This window comes from Sus scrofa, chromosome 15 (genome assembly GCF_054392235.1).
Source record: "Sus scrofa isolate SSC_HxYL_T2T_F1_AM1 chromosome 15, Sscrofa_HxYL_maternal_Yorkshire_Landrace_v2.0, whole genome shotgun sequence".
NCBI classification, from domain to species: Eukaryota; Metazoa; Chordata; class Mammalia; order Artiodactyla; family Suidae; genus Sus; species Sus scrofa.
This window is the reverse complement of record NC_139397.1, coordinates 147940534-147959882: the sequence shown is the minus strand read 5'-3', so window position 1 is coordinate 147959882 and position 19349 is coordinate 147940534. Positions and strand designations below refer to the sequence as shown.

Below are 19349 nucleotides of genomic sequence, written 5' to 3'. Positions count from 1 at the left end.
CCTGGCAGGAGTGGATCCCCAGGTGCCCCGGGCATCAGTGGCTGGGTCCTTGGCCGCGGGGTGATGGATGGAGGAAGCGTTAGCCTAAAGGATGTCTGCGTGTTTCCAGCTGTCCCTCCACCCTGGCCCTTGGCCGGTGGAGTCAGAAGGCGGGTGCCTGGCGACTCGGGTCAGGTTCCATGTAGGGACCAGGAGGCGAGCTTGCAGGGTGAGAGTATCCCACTGGGTGGGTGAGGGGCCTCGGTTGCAGTGGGATTTCAGTCTCACCCCTGCCGGTCCCCATGTCGTTGCTGAAGGACAGTAAATGGCAGGAATGTCACTCTTTTGTGCTCTGCCTGGAGTCTAGGCTGGTGTCTGCAGACAGGAGCAGAGGCCGAGGAGCCCGAGGTGGTGGCAACAGCAGCCCAGGCCAGGGCAGCCTGGACAGGGGGCCAAGCAGCACTCACACTGGCCTTGTGGGTGGGGCACATTTCCCTGACCCATGCCCAGGGCAAGCTGCCCCAGATGTGGGGAGCTGAAGGCCACAGTGATGGTTTATATATGGTTTTTTTTTTGTATTTTTTGTAATGATTTATTCTGCTGTCTTTCTGGATTTGTTTTGTTCTTTGGGTTTTTTTGGCCACACTTGCAGCGTGTGGGCCAGGGATCACACGTACAACCACAGCAGTGACCTGAGCCACAGCAGTGACAATGCTGGATCCTTAACCGCTAGGCCACTAGGGAACTCCTGTTTACATGCATTTACTGTCTCTGGAGCTTAGCAATGAACACAAAAGCCAGGAGGAGCTTGTGGCTGGAAGACAACAGATGGTGGGGCTGGTGGCAGTGGTGGTGATCGGGAGATGCTGGTGGAAGCTGGGTGGCTGCAGGAAGTCCCACGAAGATGGGTGACATCTGCCGCTGTTCCTGGTCCATGCCCACCTTCAGACTCATTCTACAGAGTCCCCTCTGGTCAGGGCAAGGCTGGCTCTTCTCTACTGCGAACCCTCCCCTCGCCCCCCACCCCGGGCTGCTGCTCTGCAGCCCGAACAGCCTAGAAGCATATCTGTGGCTGAAGCATCAGGAAAAAATGCCATGCAGATGGGAACTGAGTGAGAAAGACACAATTTATTGGTCACACGGAGCGACGCATGTGGCGATGTGGGCCGCGTCCCCCTTCTCCTGGTCACACACACAGGAGATGGGCTGGACTGGGCTGCCTACATTACTTCTGTTATATCCAAAAGCCACACAAGAAAAGACATCACTAGTCTATCCGCCCAGTAACTGAGGAAGCAGGGCCGAAAAGCCACAGAGCTCGGAAAAGAAAAGGCTGCGTTGCTTTGAGAGCCGGGGACCGAGAGGCCTGGCCTCCCGGGCATCCAGGCAGGAGGCGAGAGCTGGCTTTCGGGGGCAACAAGGCAAAGACGCTTCCAGCTGGATGAGATAAGGCTCTGGAGGATCAGCTCAGCCCGTGGCCTGGAGGTGGCTGCCCACCTGGAGGAGGGCCTGTGCGTCGCCCGTCTCAGCTGGATCTGTCCACCGGAGAGGAGGAGCTGATTTTCTTTCTCCGTCCGACTCAAGAACTAGGAAAGTCCTGTGCTCCACGCCGGCTCTGGCGGACCCCTGCGGCTTTAGCTAAAGCACTCTGCACCACGGAAGCTAGACAAGGCCAGGCTCACTGTACCCTAAATTAACCACTCACGTCGCTGGCCTTCATTTTTAATGCTCTGTCCAAACCACTCAGGACATCCTGTTTCGAACTGAGGGGTCTGGGAATGTGGTTTTAGTTGGCTGAGGAAGACAACGAACCATGTCCGTAAAGCACTTAGCATGGTACCTGGCAGGGCTGAGTGCTCCATACGGGCAGCTATTATTATTAATATTATTATTATTATTATTCATATCTCCACCCATGCATCAGCACGTGAATTCCTTTCTTCAAAACGGCGACCGGAACGAGGCTCTTGGGTCCCAAGTACCAAGATCAAGCTGGGGGCCCGGGGGTGCGGGGGTGCTGGTGCTGTCAGGTGTGTTTCCCTTCCAGCCTCAGTACTGAGGGCCACGTTTCGCAGCCAGTGCACCTCGCCGACCACAGAAGCTGCCCCCCTCCTGAAAAACACGAAGCCCTGGTGGGAAGCTGGGTAGGAGGCGTGAACAGAGGTTCCGGGAGAGGGTCCCAGCGGCATCCTGCTGCTCCTCTGGGCTCCCGTCTCACGGGCAGCTCACGGGACTTCACTGCGGGACAAGAACAGAAGACTGTCAGAGCCGCGACCTTGCCAGTGCTGTCCTGCAGCGACATGAGTGGTTAATCGAGGGTACAGTGAACCTGGCCTTGTCAGATTTAACTAAAGGTCCCCGTGTCCCTGCACACCCTGGGCTAGAGGACGCTTCCTTTAACCGAGTGCTGAAGAGACTCAACACTCTAAGTACTCCCATACATTCCAACATATACGCATATATGTTACATGCACACATAGTAATAGATGATATATACGAAATAACGTGGAATGGATAATACATAGAATTTACACAGAAATTACAACACAGAGAAATGGTATATAATCAAATTTAATCTTCCCTATAAACCTATGAGGCAGGTTCCATCGCTAGCCCTCTTTCTACAAAGGAGTAAACAGAGGTTGGAGGCATCGAGCCAGAAAGCGAGAGAGCCGTGATTCAAACCCAAGACCGTCTGGCCCTTGAATCTGTTCTTGACCACTATGAGTTTTGGTCACAAAGAAATCCCCTTTACAGGAAGGAAGGGGACACTGAGGGTGGCGTCTCTCTAACGCTGGGGAGATTTTAAGCACTGACACTAGTGAGGATAATCACGCAATAAAGACCTGGGCGCTTTTGTATTTGTGAAGCCTAATCCTGTGGGCCTGTCGCGGAGGACTCAAGAGTTTTACCCACAGCCCGGCCTTTAACGCCTTCAGGGTAGAAGCAGGGACTCTGGGGACAGGCTGGGTTCAAATCCTGTCTCCACACCCTTACTCATAGGCAGCTTCCAGAACACCTGTTTCTTGGAATCCCCTCGTGGCTGGGGGGGGAGTTGTGTCACACACATGCACCCGAACACACTCCTGGGTGCGGTGGTGGAATCACACACACACACACGCACTCCCACGTGCAGCCGCATCACACGCACGCATACGCGGCGGCCGAAGTCCCGCGCCCGCGCACCTGCATGGCGGCCCTGCTGACCGGGGCATCCTCGGGCCGGTGCTTGGCGTGGTGGGGGAGCTCGGCGTTGTCGCGGTAGTCGCGGCCCTTGGAGTGCTGCAGGTGCAGGACGGCCGGGCTCTTGACCGGGAGCGGCGGCCGCTGGGCCGGCGTGGGCGGGAGCGGCTGGCTCAGGTCCGACCTGGAAGGCTTGATGGGCCGCTTGGCCGGCACCGGCACGGGCACCGGGGCCGGGGCCTGGGGGCCGGCCGGGGCCTTGGGCTTGCCTTGGCTCTTGTCCCCGCCTGCCGGGCGGCCCTCGGCGGTGGCGGCGGAGGACGAGCAGGTGAAGGAGCGGAGGCGGGGCGTGGGGCTGAGGAAGGGCGGGGGCGCGGGCGCGGGCGCCGGCTTGCCGGTGCCCTTGCTGCCCTCCGCCTCTTGGGCTTTGGAGAGCGGGATGTTGGGTGACAGGATGCCCGGGTCCGGGCAGGGCGGGGGCTCCTTCCTCAGCATCTTGGGCGATTCCTGCTCCTTCCGGGGAACCAGTTTGGGGAAAGAACTCACAGACCCATACAGCGGGTTCTCAAACATCTCGGGCTTGGTCATCTGCAGGTCCTCGGCAGGCAAGGCGTCCCCCGCGCTCTTCCCCGCGTCGCCGGGCCTGGAGCGTGGGAAAGAGGACGCACGGGGAAGAAACACACGTGGGGAATGACTGCTTAATGCGTGTGGGGTTTTCTCCTGGGAAGATCACCCCGTTTGCAACTAGATGGAGGTGGTGATTGCAAAACATTGCGAAGTGCTCAAGGCCACCGAATTCTTCGGTTTAAAATGCTATGCTACATTTTCTGTGAATTCCACCGTAATTAAAAAGAAAACCTTTTTTTTTTTTTAATGACAGGAGAGGGTACTGTTGTTACTCAGATGCGGATGACCTCACAGGTAACCTCAGCTCTCACCATAGAAACTGACCACACCAGAGCATTAGAGAGCCAGGGGGACTTCACGGAGGGGGTCAGACAGCTGACATGGCACCCCAAGGCCACAACCACCCCCTCCATCCTCATCAGAGAAGCCTGCTTGCCAGAGCTGACGCCCCCACCACTGCCAGCACACCTCCCTTCCTGGCTTCCCCAAAGAAGCCTGCAGCCTCTCCTCTGTGTCTCTAGCAAATTCTGCCTGACCCTCAGGGGAACAGAGGCCTTGTAGGTGACCAGACCACCTACACAATGACCACCTGTGCTACTTGAGGGTCCCAGGTCAAGATGCGAGGAGCCCCCCAAGTGTGAGACACTGCCCCAGGTGCAGGAGGCCGCTGCGAACCAGACAGAATCTGTGCTCAGGGGAGCCAACATTCCCTGTTAATACAGCATTTTTTGTTTTGTTTTGTTTTGTTTTAGGGCTGCACACACGGCATATGGGAGCTTCCCAGGCTAGGGGTTGAATTGGAGCTGCAGCTGTAGGCCTCCACCATAGCCACAGCTACACAGATCCAAGCCATGTCTGAGACCTACACTGCAGCTCAGGGCAATGCCGGATCTTTAACCCACTGAGCAGGGCCAGGGATCGAACCCGCAACCTCATGGTTCCTAGTCAGGTTCGTTACCACTGAGCCACAACGGTAATTCCTAACACAGCGTTCTTTCCTCTGCCTAGAGTCCTCTCCCTGCAGAGTTCCTGGTGGTTTCCTTCATGTCCTCGCTCAGAGTGAGAAGACTGAAACAATGGTCAAGTTGAAAATCAGAAGCAACCTGGACAGATGCATCAGGACACCAGCCGGTAGCAGGGAAACGGGCCTGTCTGACTGGCGGACAGAGAGGGCGCTCCGTGCTGCACCCAGAGTAGGTGAGAGCTCCCTTCGTTTGTCTGTTTCCTGAGTTATTACTGCTCTTTCTGGAGGTGACTTCCTGCTGAGCAGATGATGAGAACCAGCAATGGGAACACATTTTACTCTGTGGCCAACGGCATAGTCTCCCTGGGGCCCTGGGGCGGGTTCTGGGTTCTGCTTTCTGCAAAATAAGGAAGCTGTTGGGCAGAAAATGTGGGTCCCTTGGAAACTGCACTGAACTGTTCAGGCTGTGCTGCCTCTTACTGAGGGAGCGTGTGCTGCTGAAACGCGGCTCAGAAGTTGCTGAGCAGCCTTGGCTGATGGACTTTTGTGGGAGAAGGTGTGGGCAGGGGGCAGAGGCGAGATGTCATCCTTGCGCAGGTGCCAGGGAGACAAGATGACATGGGAGGTCGGGGAGGCCAGCCTCAGGGACATGCCCAAGGGGCTTGACTGTGGACGTGGGTTTTTGCTCATGACTCTTTGGAAAGACCTGGAAGCAGGTGCATAACCAGAAGTGTTGGGGCCTTGTACCAAGACCTTGGAAGGCTGCCCCTCCCCGCTCAGGCCATCCTCTGCATCCTCCCTGGATCCCCAGAGACCTTTGCTATGAGTTAGCCCAGAGAGGAGGGGGCAGGAGGGTGAAAGTGGCAGTGGCCAGACATTTCTGATGAAGAAGCAAGAAGAAAAGAAAACTGCCTGGCCTGCCACCGGAAGCCCACTCTCAATGATGAGAGAGAGGGGCCTGCCTCAGAGAAGGAGGGGCAGGGCCAGGAAGCGGACCCTGGATGCAAGCAATTCGGTGACCACAAAGCTCACTCCCCTGGGAGGAGAGCAGAAGATGGGGCGAGCCACATCTTCTCTTTGAGGAGGGGCTTCTGTCACTCTCAGCGGGGGCAGGGCCTGGTGGGGGCAGGGACACTGGGGAAGACGACGGAGCTTTTTAAAAGTCTTATCCCTGACCAAAGGTGACAAGAAACCACGGCTGTGGAGGAGGCGAGCCCGGGCCCAGGGCAGAGTTGATGCCTGTGGCAAAACACCCTCACTCCTGACTCTGGAGGCTGTTCTTTTCTAAAGGAGTGAAGCACCCAGCAGGGTCTAAGAGGAGCCCTCTTTTGTTTTTTTTTTGTGTCTTTTTGCCATTTCTTGGGCCGCTCCTACGGCATATGGAGGTTCCCAGACTAGAGGTCTAATCGGAGCTGTAGCTGCCGGCCTACACCACAGCCACAGCAATGCCAGATCCAATCCATGTCTGTGACCTACACCACAGCTCACAGCAACGCCAGGTCCTTCACCCACTGAGCAAGGCCAGGGATCGAACTCGCAACCTTATGGTTCCTAGTCAGATTCATAAACCACTGCGCCATGACAGGAACTCCCCTAAGAGGAGCCCTCTTTCTAACCACATGACATTGGTCCAGGGTGACCAGTTGTCCCAGGTTGACCAGGCTTCAAGGGTTTCCTGGGACATGGGATTCTTATGCCAAAAAAGGACAGTCATGGGCAGACGGGACAGCTGGTCACTTTACGTGGTGGTGGGGCAGTGTCGGAACGGCTGGTGACACCTCCTTTTCCACAGTCTTCCTGCAGGCCGAGTGGGGGTCAGGAGCAGCCAAGAGGCTGCGGGCAGGCGGGGAGCTGCAGGCTTCTTGCCTCCAGTCACCTCCTTGCTGAGAAGTGAGCTTAGAACCCCCCCTGGGCCCCTTGCCTACAAATGACCTCGTTCTGAAGCTACGACCCATGAAACCCTAGGGGACAGGTCCCCACCCAGTTCTAAGCTAGGTGCTATGTTCAAGTTATTAGGCACAAAGACACACTGACTTTGGGAACTTAAAATATTCCCCTTGCACAATCCCCTTGTTCTCTGTGGTTGTAGTTCCACTTCCTGGGGTCACCAGGAGATGACATTTGCCAAAAAGGCGCCTCAGCACCCACCCTATGGTGGCTTTTGTCCTCATTTTTCCCAGGCTGCTTCTCCTTTCCCCAGGTTTCTTATGGAAAAGCCAGAGTCCACAAACTTACCGACAAATTCTGAAAACTAGGGGTAGGGCTAAGCTCGGGGGCAGGTCCTGTCCCATCCTCCTGCCTCCCTCCATCCCTTCCTCCCTTCCTTCTGGCACCCCGAAGTCATCATAAACAGAACTGGCAGCCCCAAAGGAAGATGATGCTAATGATATGTTGCGCATCTCCAATCCCCTAACCAGTTTCTTTTGAGAAGCTTAAGAAAGAAAACTGAACTGCCCTTCAAGCCAGAGGAATCCCCAGCCAGGCCAGGTGTCGGAGGGCTGGAAGTGGCAGGAGATGACAGCACAATGTTTGACAACTTGCCTTTCCCTGCTTCGTTCTTTCTTTCTTTTTTGTCTTTTTAGGGCTGCGCCCACGGCATAAATAAGTTCCCAGGCTGTGGGTCAAATTGGGGCTGCAACCACCGGCCTGCACCACAGCCACGGCAGGATTCAAGCCGTGTCTGTGACCTACATTGCAGCTCATGGCCATGCCAGATCCTAACCCACTGACTGAGGCCAGGGATCGAACCTGTGTCCTCCTGGATACCAGTTGGATTCGTTACCACTGAGCCATGATGGGAACGCCTTCCCTGGCTCTTGATATATGACAGAGAACGCCTTGAGGAACGTAGGACCTCAGAGAGGAAAGACAGGCCTAGCATGGCACCTTGAAGTCATCATAAACAGAACTGGCAGCCCCCAAAGGAAGCCGATGCCAATGACATTTTGTGCATCTCCAATCATTGTTAATTAAGATCTGCACTTTTAATTTCCATTGTCACCCTGTGGGTACTAGAAACTCACAGGGCTCCCTGATCCTGCGTCTGCACGAGGCACTCATGCACGGGTTTGCTTGGTTAAGGCAGTACTTGTGACAAATAGCTGCAGCAGTGGGGGCTCCTTCCTGGCTCCTGTCCACGGGGCACATGGCACATGCTGCCTGGACCAATTCTAGATGCAGGTCCAATTTCTCTAACTGCTGGGGTTTTCCCGAAGTTTCAGAGGGAGGCCCCACTGCAGGCTGGCTGCTCTTCTCCCCTTTGGAATTTCCAATCCCAGCTGCTGCTTTTTAAAATTGGCCTCAGCAGGGGAGAGAGGGAAATTGCGCATGGGAACAGAAACCCTTGTGGTTGAGGTGAGAGAGGGGAACTCGGAGCTGGAGAGGGACTCCTAGGTGGAAATTCCCACCTCTGTTCCGCAGGGCCCTCCAGGGAGTCGGAGGGGGACGAGGGTTCACTGCTTATAGAAACGAATTTCTCAGTGCAGGTCGGTTTTACAGGGGCAATGTCTTTCTCTGGGAGCATGTTTAAAATTTGTTATCCTGTTTTTAAAAAAGCTTTCACGTTTTCACCAATAAAGTAGGGAACTGGAGATGCCACAAGCATTTCCCGAGAGCCTACCTTATTCCAGGCCCCAGGGAAGAGTCAGTGACCAAAGTGGACACACATCCTTGCCCCCGCGTGGCTTCTGTTCTAGAGCCAGGTGCCCGGCAGTGAAACCCCAGGGAAGGGAGAGGGCTTGGTGCAAGGACGCTCACCTTGACTCCTGTGTCCTGGGCCCGGGGCCTCGGCTTGCTGTGGATGCTGAAAACTTCTTGGGTGATACAGGTGGCTGGGAGGGTGGGGTTGGAGGGCTGTCTCCCCTTCCCGCCCCCAGGGAGGCGTCCTTGAGGGGCTGGTCATAGCTCCAGGCCGTGGGCTGCTGGTCGGGGGACAGAGTCTGCTTCATGTGCCCGAAGGGCCCCACCCCCATGTAGTTGGGGTTGATGATCTCAGTGATGCTAGAGCCGCCGCACGGAGGGACCCTGTGGGCGAGGCACACAAAGTCACACCCCCGGGCTCCTCCGATTCAGTACCAGTCTGAGGACAGTGTCCTCTGACGTCCCCTGCAGCTCCTCAGGCTCTCCTCAACCCCTTCACTTCTGGGGCAGGGGATTCATTCACTTGTTCATCCGTTCATTCATTCATTGGACAGAACAGTTACTGAGTGCCGCCTGGTGACACCGGGGCTAAGAGGCGAAATTACGGTTGTAACCGAGACACAGTCTCTGTGCTCATGGAACCAACATACGATGGGAGACGAACAAACCAGCTCAGTGGCGGAGAGACCAGGTATTTGTACACTGCTGAGGTCTGACTGAGTGACAGAAGAGGCAGAGATAGACTAGCTTGGGACCGCTTGGGCATAGCATGGCCAGGGAAGGCATCTCTGATAAGGAAGGGAAGGGAGACAGCGGTAAGTAAGAGTAAGTGCAAAGGCCCTGTGGTGTAACAGTCTGAAGGCCAGTGAGCAAGCGGGGAGAATGGAATGAGAGGCTGGTGGGGCCGAGTGACCATGGGGGAGGGCAGGGAGGTGGCAAATGGAGAGGTCCATCTGGGTCAGCCAGCTTGTGTGTCTGCGAGGCATCAGGATGGAGACAGCCACGCGGGCACTGGGGAGGTGAGTGTGGAGGGCACAGAGGTCAAGGCTGGTGCCTTAGCTGTCGGGGAGTCAGTCTAGCGCTGACGAAGGGATGGCCAGCCTTGGTGAGGTGACTCTGAGACACACCCCATGCTGCCTCTTGGTGACAGACATGTCATCCTTCTTTGTAGGATGGCGGTCTCGGGAGAACTAACTAGCAGGTAGGGTTCTGAGTATACAGGTTATAACTAATGCTCCCCAGCTCCCATCTGCTCAACTAGCCTGGTTCTGAGCATGTCCTACTCCCATCCATGGAGCTGCTTTGGAAATAAGTGTCGATTCTAATACTGTCACATGGCAAGTAATTTTTTGACCTATGCTCATCCTGATTCTGGAGTGAAGCAGACATTTGAGAGCTGCAGAACTTTCCTTAGTGGGATAGGAGTGGAGAAAAAGATGGACAGGGATGGTTTAATGCCCAAGGCTACCAGCCTCAGAAGTTGGATATGGACTCAGGAGGGGCTGGAGGTGGGAGTGGATGTGCATGTGGGGGGAGGGGAAGGAGGGGGGAGGGGAAGGGGGAGAGGGATGGGCAGTGGGGGCTGAAAGGAGGGGACCGGTACGCTAGGTGCTGTTGCCACTTTTTTGTTTTTTGTTTTTTTTTTTTTGCTTTTTGGATTTTTAGGGCCACACTTGAGGTATATGGAGGTTCCCAGGCTAGGGGTCCAATCGGAGCTGTAGCCGTCGGCCTATACCAGAGCCACAGCAACACCAGATCCGAGCCAAGTCTGTGACCTACCCACAGCTCACGGCAACGGTGGATCCATAACCCACTGAGCAAGGCCAGGGATTGAACCCGCAACCTCATGGTTCCTAGTCGGATATGTTAATGACTGAGCCACAACGGGAACTCCCTGCCACTTTCGATTATTTATTTTATAAATCAATCAAGAAATAATTTTTGCAGCAGCTTTGGGATTTTGCTCCGCTACCTGGCACAGTTTTGCCTCCTTAGCAGGACAGCTGGCCTGGAGACCATGACGAGCCTTGCTGGCTTGCTTCGAGAACCCAAGGCCACATGAGTGAGCTGAGGTGACCCTGCCATTTGGGGCTTGCTGTCCCCCTAGTGACACAGACTTTGGTGTCCAGATTCTTCCCAGCCTGGTCTCTGCCAGGAGCAGCCTGTGTGCATTTCTCCCCGTGAATTTCCCCCTTAGGAAAGGATGGGGCTTCGAGCCCTGGAGCCATGACTGCTGATGTCCCCGGGCCATGGGAAATATGACAGCTGCTTCCTCCTGGACTCAGCATCTTTCTAGGAGGCGGTGCATTTCCAGGGTAGGGACTGCTCCTGATTTGCCTTGGTATCTCTAGAGCCTGACAGGTGCTCAGCCAATGTTTGTTGAATTGAACTAAATTTTGCAACACAGAAGAGTCTCCCTGGCCCTGATCACAGAAACACCAACCTCCCCAGAGCCTGGGGCTTGTGGTCAGAAGCCTCGATGCTGAAGCAGGACAGCCCTCTCCCAGCCGGCGCTCTCTTTCCCTCTCGGTCCTAGCCTTCTCTCTGCTTCGCTTTCCCAGTCCTGGGTCCTGGGTCTCCAAAGCCACGCTAGTTGGCAGTAAAGCCCTGGCACCCCTCCCCCAACTCTACCTGTTGGTAGGTTCCCACTGCTTCATGGGGTCGTGGCTGGTGAAGCTCTTCAGGGACTTGGGCCCAGTGGATTCATCCCGCTCCGTCTTCACAAAGTCTGCAAGAAAAGGGCCAGGAAAGAGCACGTGAGGGCCCAGCTCCCAGAGTTTGGGCCAGCACAGCCCAGAGCTTTCCATGGCGTGCTGAAGCTGGGCAGTGAATGACGGTGGCCAGGGGGAGGGGCGGAGAAAGATTTGGGGCCTCATGAGTTCAGTGATCGATTAGTCATGCCTGCACAGTTCTAGAATGAGGAGCAGTGGCATGTCTGATCCAGAGCTGTCCTATTTTGCAACACTTCCTACTAGTTGGTGTCAGCAAGGGATAAAATAAGCACATATTTCTTGGCAGGTCTGAACAAAATCAATGAACAAGGTGGCTCTAGAAGAGCATTTTTTTTTTTAATTTTTAAAAAATTATTTTATTTTTGAATTTGAGAAAATAAATTCTAAATTTCCCCTCTAACTTAAGCATATTTATCTCTGCCCCTTAAAGATTTCTACAAGAGCATTTGATGCCCAAAGCCTAGCTATTCACGGGCCTAATGGAGAACTGGGACCTCATCTTCATAACTGACTCTGGTTGCAGGGTGCCAAGTCCCCCTTAGGCCTAGATCCTGAAAGAGCTCCCAGAGGGCAGAACGAGGAGCCACATCCACAGGAGGGAGCACCCTTGATGGCCCAGAGCCTTCCCAGGAGCAGGGAGTCTTTGTCTCACCGTTCATGTGAGAGGCAGGACCCCTTCATGGTCACAAGTTTGCAAAGCTTAGCAGCGTGTGAACCTGCACTTTTGCCCTGGCCTAGCTGCCTACTTGGTGTGCGACCTTCAGCCAATTGCTTAACCTCATTGTGCCTCAGTTTCCCCATCTACCCAACAAGGATCATACCAGGATCTGAGTGCTATTGTGAGAGATAAATGAGACGACATTTATAAGATGATCATTTCATACATCGAGTATAAAATTAAAGCCCACCTCATTTTAGGCACTGTGCTTTCATGCACGAATTAAATCCAAGAGGAAAAGGAAAAAAACGACCTATCGCCTATGTGAAAAGGAAGAGAGGCCTGATTCACACATTTTGAGCCGCTCTGGGCCTCTCAAATCTTTTCTTATTTCAAGCGGAGAAGTTTGAACATAATGGATACTCTTGAGAAGGACATGTCTTAATTTCCAGGCTTTGAAAATTTATGGAGGATGGCGTTCCTGCTGTGGCAGTGGGATTGGCTGGGTCTCCGCAGCGCCAGGACTCAGGTTTGATCTCCAGTCTGGCACAGTGGGCTAAAGGATCTGGTGTTGCTGCAGCTGTGGCTTGGATCTGATCCCTGGCCTGGGACGGGAACTCCATATGCCGCAGGGTGGCCAAAAACAAAAACAAAACAAAACAAAAGTTTTAGGGAGGACTCAGAGAAAATTACAAATGTGCATCTAGACTCTTCCTTGCATTCTCCCTGAGTTATTAGGGTCTCACGGCCGTGTTTCAATATTCTCATAATGCAGTAGTGACAATTTTTTTTTTTTTTTTTTTTTTTTTTTTTAGTAGTGACAATTGTTATCCAAGAGATGTGGCCTCTGAAATTGCCTAAGGGGAGTCAGCAGGGTCTCCTCTGGGGACAGAGAAGGGATGACTCCTGGAGGCTGGCCTTTCATAGGCGGCAAGGAAGTGCCTGTGACGAGTATTTGTTCCCAAGCGTGGTTTGGTGGCACCAGTGTCACTTCTGAGAGCCACGATAAATGCATCCTCCTGATGGCCAGCCAGCAGGATAGAAAGACTGAGTTCAAGTTCAAAGGGGTGCTGGGGACTCTGCCTGGCCATGGGATGCTGCTCTTTTGGAGGGTGGCTGGTCCGAGGATAGGGATAGGCCAAAGAAATGTGCTAAGGATGAGGACGAGCCTCCTGGGTATGTATGGTGCGTGAGAGCCACATAGAAGGTATAGAAGCCCTGCGTGGGTACCATGAGGGCGCGATGCAGGTACATACAAGGGCCTGTGTGCGTATAAGTGTGCAGCCCCGAGGAAGAACTGGGGCCATGTGGGGATTCTACCCTCAACTGCAGTCACAGCTTTGGCCTCTCTCTCCCCTCCGGCGGGAAAGAGCTGGTCAGTAAGTAGGTAGGTCTCCTGTGGACTCTTGGTGCAGGGGCTGACAGGACGAGCTAAGGCCTCAAAGACTAAAGCGAGAGCAGAGGACCTGGCACATGTGCAAGCTTCACAGCCTTAAAGATGCAAGTTGGCTGGGGCTGGGGAAGGGTGCCTTGTGGCTGTGGGGTGTTGCGGTTCTGTAGGAAATTCTCGAATCTGCTAAGGGTTGGGCCAGGCTGTCTCTGAGATCCCCTCCGATGCTGGGTTTTGGTCTGAGGCCATGGCAGAGAGAACATTCCATTCTTGCCCCCAGCCCTGTGGTGCTGAAGGGGGAGCTGCCCACTTACCGTAGAGCTTCTCCCTCGTCTTGCCCTGCGAGGTCTGCAGCTTGATCTCCCCCCGGAAGTGGCCCATCATCTCTCCGTGGTGGGTGAGAGGTGTGTAGATGGGGAGCTGAGTTTCTGTGGCCTCCAACCGTAGAGCGATGCAGCCCTCGCCTGAGGATGGGGGACAGGGGACAGCAGTCATGTCAGGACACCCCCATTTCAAGGGAGAAGCACCACGCATTTCCAGGCCTGGAGACTTAGCTCCCCTGCCCAAAGATGATCCTGCCCAGCAACAGCCAAGGCAGGGATCATGGCATAGACCTTGCAGAACAGCTCCTCCGCAATCTGGGGGAAATAGCTCCAACCTTACAGCCAAAGGAACTCCATGCGGATTAGTGGATGTGGAAAAAAAGAAAAAAAAAATCAAATCATAGAAAATCCAGCAGAAAACCAGAATTAAATACTAACCTGCTTGCTGGAGAGAATGATAACTTTCCAAGGTTTGAAGCAGTTGAGAAATGACAAAACAAGACTGACAGATAAGAGGACATAAACGTTGGAAACTTCTGCACAAAAGCAAACATGAAAAGGGAATGAAGACTGATTGGGAGCACGAGCGGCAGCCAGCCCGACACAGGGCGTTTTATCTCAACTCCACGAGGAACTCTTCGGAGGCAAATCTCCAGCAGATAAATGGGCAGATAACCCAGCAGACATTTTCCACAAAAAGATGTGTAGCTCGTTAATTTCAGTACGTGGAGACCAGCTCAGTCTGTGGAGCCATCAAACGTGCCCATCAGGGATTTCCCGTTGTGGCTCAGTGGGTTCAGGACCCGACTTCTCTGTGAGGACGCAGGTTCAATCCCTGGCCTCACTCAGTGGGCTGAGGATCTGGAGTTGCCATGAGCTGCGGCGTAGGTCACAGATGTGGCTCGGATCTGGAGCTGGGCTGTGGCATAGGCCTTTGCAGCAGCTCGGATTCGACCCCTCGCTGGGGAACCTCCTTGTGCCCCAGGTGCAGCCGTAAAAAGAAAACAGTTCAAGTTAAAGCCCATGGGGGTGAGGAGGCCACGGGCTGTGACGGGGAAGGAGCCCGCTGGGCGATTTTTTCCGTGGGTATTGGTGTGACCCCCTCTTGGTCAGTATGGAGACCAAGAGGAGGAGACGGGGGAGGATGACAGTGTTTGAAAAGAAAGTGGAACCATCAGATCTGTGGCCCCATCTCCTGCCACCAAACCTGCCGACACTCGGGCACCCACAGGGATCCTTTCTCTTCACCCGGTCACGCTTTTCAGGCTCTCCCAGCCCTGGGTCGGGGGCCTCTTTCCAGGGCTGCCTTGGGAGGGGGTGGAGGGCATGGTTCTGGAGCTGGGCTGCCTGGGTTCAAGTCCAAGGTCACACTGCACCTTGTCAAAGTCACTCAGGGGCTGCGTGACCTTGGACAAGCCACTTCATTTCTTCACCTCTGCAGTGAGGGTGGTGATGGAACCCAAGCCCCAGGGCTCTGGGCAGCGCCTGCGTGGTGGGTGACAGACACACACGGGCACCGTTCCTGTCTGTGGCCTCTTTCTGCTTCCTGGCCTTAAGCACCTTCAGTCTCTTCCACTGAAAACAAACATGCTCCCTGGACCCAGGTACACATCCTGTCCGTCCCTGCCCTTGGCCTTCTCACCCCCGCCCCCTCCCTGCACACCCCCCCCCCCCACATCCACAGATGGTCCGCAGGTCCCTCCGCTCACAGGACACTGTCTTTGGTTGGATCTCAGTCACATTTGCTATCAGAACCGTGCCCATTCTCGGCCCAGCTCGGAGGGTGTCGCAACCCCAGGCTTTTGCTTCCTGCCACTTCTCTGGCCGAGCCTTTTGTGTCTCCTCTGCCTGCTCCTCAGCACAGCTGACCCAGTTCAGCCCAGCTACTCAAACCACAAGCGCCGGGCCATCCTCGATGGGCCTCATCCCCCAGTTCCCAGGGCTGAACAATTTCCTTCATGGTACCTCTCGACTTGCACCTGTCTCTCTTTTTTTACTGCCGTTACTTTCATTCTAGCCCCGTCACCTCTCATCTTGATCGCTGCAAACTCATATTTCTAAGAAGCAAAGCTAGTTCCCTGGTGACCTAGGGGTTCAAGATCTGGCATTGTTCCTGCTGGCTCAGGTCACTGCTGTGGTGCGGGTTCAATCCCTGGCCTGGGAACTTCCACATGCTATGGGTGTGGCAAAAAAAAAAAAATGCAAAGCTGATCTTGTCACTGTCTTGCCTGACTCTTCAGTGGCTCCCTACTGCCTCCAGGATGGGCCATGACCTCAGGTCTGGCTTGTACGGAGCTGCTGTCCTGGCTTCTGCCTCCAGCCTCTTTCTGGCTTCCTGCCCCTCTCAGTTCAAGTACTAGCCGTGCTGACTGTACCAAGTGCAAGAGCACCCCTGACACTGGGGCTGAAGCCACAACGGGCTAAAGATGAGACAGAAGATGGTGTCTCTCTAGAGGGACCTTGGGTGGGGCCACAGCCTGCCTGGCCTGGGCACTGCGTAATGCTGGGCAGACCTGGGCACCAATCAGTGCTCAGCCAGTTTCTCCCTGTGTGACTCGGGCAAGTCACCTCCCCTTTCTGAGCCTCAATTCACTTATCTACCAACTGCCCAGAATAGTTATCTGCTTCTCAAGTTCGCGTTGGGATAAACCAAGTAATGCTTGCCAGCACTTGGCATGGAATCTGACACCGGAAACGCTCGGCAAATGGGAGGTGGTGTGGTGGCTGGCCATCACTCCCAGGAGCCTGATGGGGTGGGAAGGAGGCCTTTCCAGTAACTGTCCCTCTGGCAGCACTGGGATGGGGGAATGGAACAGCAGGGGGGCATTTTGTGAAGGAAATACCACCGCCTCCCTCACGTGAGAGGCCTCCATCCGCAGGCGGGGCATCGTAGCACCTGTCCGGGGACACTTACCGTAGGATTCGTCACTGTCAGAGGACTTAATGCTGATCAGGATGTGCTGGTCCAGCAGGTACTCGGGGTCCGAGATGATGGGCTTCAGCTGCAGAGAGAAGGGCACAGGATCAGAGTCAGCAGGAGGCGGGACAGGCGGGTGAGGGGACAGCCCAGAGGAGGGGAATGTGGGGGGACAAAGGAGGGTAGATATTGGTTTACACAATCCGAATCTCAATCCGGATCTCTGCTTTCCTTGCCTAAGAGAGCAGGAAGGAACACACGTCCATGCTACCCAGCAAGGCAGGGTTAACTTCCTTTCCCGCCCCCCAGGCCCCGGGGAGAGGGCCTGACCCCCAAATGCCCCCCTTCCCTCCCTCCTCTGCTCGCCCCAGGATCAAGGCGGGTGGGGCCAGGAGCCAGGTCTGAATGCACCCACTCCTCACCCCAGCTCCCCCAGCAGCGGGCAGCCCTCTCCTCAGCCCCCTCCTGGGACAGAGGCTGCATTGAAGGTAGCACCACAGGGCCTGCCCCCCATCCTGTGTCCACCTGCAGCCAAGCCCCCAGCTGGGCCCGGGGCATCCTGTGGATTGTGGGAGGGTGGGGCAGGGAGGGACAGACACAGAGCCTGAATTCCAGCCGCTCCCCAACTCTGCTCTCGTGTGGCTCGGAGCACGTGCACATTAGGCTGTCCCCAAGGTGGGGCGCGTCAGCAAGCACAGGGAGGGGCTTCGGGAGGAAATGCCATCGAGAGTTAATGCCAGTTCCCCCCAGGCCTCTGAAACCCGCCTGCACCCCACACCAGCCTGAGGTCGGCCTTTCAGACTCACCTGGGGCACCCCCTCTGAGGGAACCTTCCAGGAGAGCCTGAGACCCCCCACCCTGTGTAATATATAGATCTGCCCAGCCTGGGACACCCCCTCTGTGTCCCCCTCTTTTGTTAAATGACAAAGAAGCAGGGGCCTACTCCACGTGTCCCCATGTGCACATCAGACACGTCCACTGTCAGGGTAACATCAAGACAGCAGTGCTGGGGCCCAGGCAGGAAACCAGTTTTTCTGCAACAATGACAGTTGTGTTCCCACTAAGGTGTGCCTTGGTGTGTGCGACTCTGCCTTTTGCCCGCCTGGGGCCACAGACTCGTCAAGGTCTTTGTCCATCCAGGGTCAACAGACTCCTGTCTATTTCTTCACTGGAGCTTCCGAGCAGGGCTGAGCAGAAGGAACGCTGCCGGGGAACTGGGACCTCGAGGAGTGGGTCCTGGGTCTGTCCCTGCAGCCGTGTGACCAGGGACCAGCTCTCTGGGATCTGCCTCTGTTCCTTCTCTGTAAAGTCATGTCCTCAGGGGAGGTGCCCCTGAAATCCCTTCCTTAATCCATTAGGGGAATTAAAATCCATTTAGGAATATTGGGGCACCAGGCCCAGGCCCACATATAGCTGCTGCTGGGAAGGGTGTCATAAACCGCCTTGAAAGAGTTCCCGTTGTAGCTCAGCAGTAACAAACCCGACTAGCATCCATGAGGATGCGGGTTGGATCCACGGCCTCACTCAGTGGGTTAAGGATCCGGTATTGCCGTGAGCTGTGGTGTAGGTCGTGATTGTGGCTTATATCTAGTGTGGCTGTGGCTGTGATGCAGGCTGGCAGCTGCAGCTCTGATTGGACCCCCAGCCTGGGAACCTCCATGTGCCCCAGGTGCGGCCCTTAAAAGAACAAAAAAAGGAAAAAACAAAAAACACCTTGAAAGAGGGGTGGGCTCCGGTGCGTTTGGCCCCGTGGGATGCCCACGCTCCCTGGCCAGGCCTGGCCAGGCTCGGCCATTCTCCCTGTGCTTGAACTACCTTGGGAAGGGTCTCGCCAAACTTCACCACCAACTCCCCTTCGCTTCCTTCTTCGTTTTCTCCTTCCTGACTCTTGACGAAACCTGTCAGAGGACACCAAGGCTGGTTTTCAGAAAAGGAACAAGAGCCACACAGGGAAGACCCCGAGGGTGGACCCGCCAGGACCAATGGCGATACCCTCCCCCATATCCGTAGGGGCCACAGCATCCTTAGGAGTCAGGCTTGCTGGGGAGGCTGGATGGTCCTTTGCCAACACGGTCTAATTATTTTTAGGAAAATCGAAGAGATTCCCCTCCTTTTTGGTTCCTCTTTGCAACAAACCAGGCAACAAAGACATCGTCACATCAGAGGCAGGGAGATTAGGAAACAGGACAGCTCAGCCCACGCCACTCAAGACAGCAGCCTTTTGAAATGCTAATTTCAGCTTCCTAATATGCCGTTTCCATAGAAATGGATGCAAATGTCTTGATAGTTGATTAAAAACACCCGCACAAAAGGTCCTCAGCAGGTTGGGAAGTGTTCTGGCCCCTGCTCAGTGACCCGAACCCGAGACTTCACGAAGAAGGCAGGTCAGTCGCCAGGACGGGGCCCAGGCAAATCCGGGAGGAAGGGGGCTGCAGCAGCACGAAAGCTGGGGGCGCACGTCCTGGTCCCAGTTTCTGAAGCATGTGTCATCCCGTCACAAAAAGCCTCCTTTTGCGGGGTTGATTCGTCACCCCCCGCTACCCTGCCCCCCGGTCCCGACCATCTCAGGGAGGAGGGCTAGAAACCACACAGAGCTTTGTGCCGTGGAACAGCTTTAGACAATACGCCTAGAAATGTCACCTAGAAAGGGTGTTTCCTAACTGCTGCTTGTGCTAAGTGCTGCTGGCTAACAGGGGCCGTGCATCTCTAGCTTGCTTCTGGATGCTCGGGCCACCTGAGAAGGATGCCCATGATGCAGGGAAGAGCAGAGGACCCTGGGGGGGACCAGGTGGTTGCCAGCAGCTGCTCCGGCCCCAGCACTGGTTTCACAAGCTCTGGATATTCACCCAGGACTCGGGTTGAGCCAGAGCCCCGACGTGGGGGTCCCTTGAGTAGGCTAAACTCTTCCCTGAGGGGAAAAAAGAGGGTCCAGCTGCC

At 55.2% G+C, this 19349-nt stretch overlaps 1 protein-coding gene across 2 annotated transcripts in view; it reads right to left on the bottom strand.

Moving 5' to 3' along the window:
• Positions 1 to 1088: 1088 nt before the first annotated feature.
• INPP5D (inositol polyphosphate-5-phosphatase D) overlaps positions 1089 to 19349 on the bottom strand; it is a 125406-nt gene continuing 107145 nt past the window's right edge. For both annotated transcript variants that reach the window (XM_021075030.2, XM_085000742.1), the window contains 7 exons: positions 18228 to 18310; positions 16410 to 16497; positions 13487 to 13636; positions 11024 to 11120; positions 8510 to 8776; positions 3166 to 3805; positions 1089 to 2217 (listed from right to left, as the gene is read on the bottom strand). In XM_021075030.2, coding sequence (XP_020930689.1) covers positions 2215 to 2217; positions 3166 to 3805; positions 8510 to 8776; positions 11024 to 11120; positions 13487 to 13636; positions 16410 to 16497; positions 18228 to 18310 — 1328 coding nt within the window. In that variant the 3' untranslated portion in view covers positions 1089 to 2214. The remainder of the gene's footprint in view (positions 2218 to 3165; positions 3806 to 8509; positions 8777 to 11023; positions 11121 to 13486; positions 13637 to 16409; positions 16498 to 18227; positions 18311 to 19349) is intronic.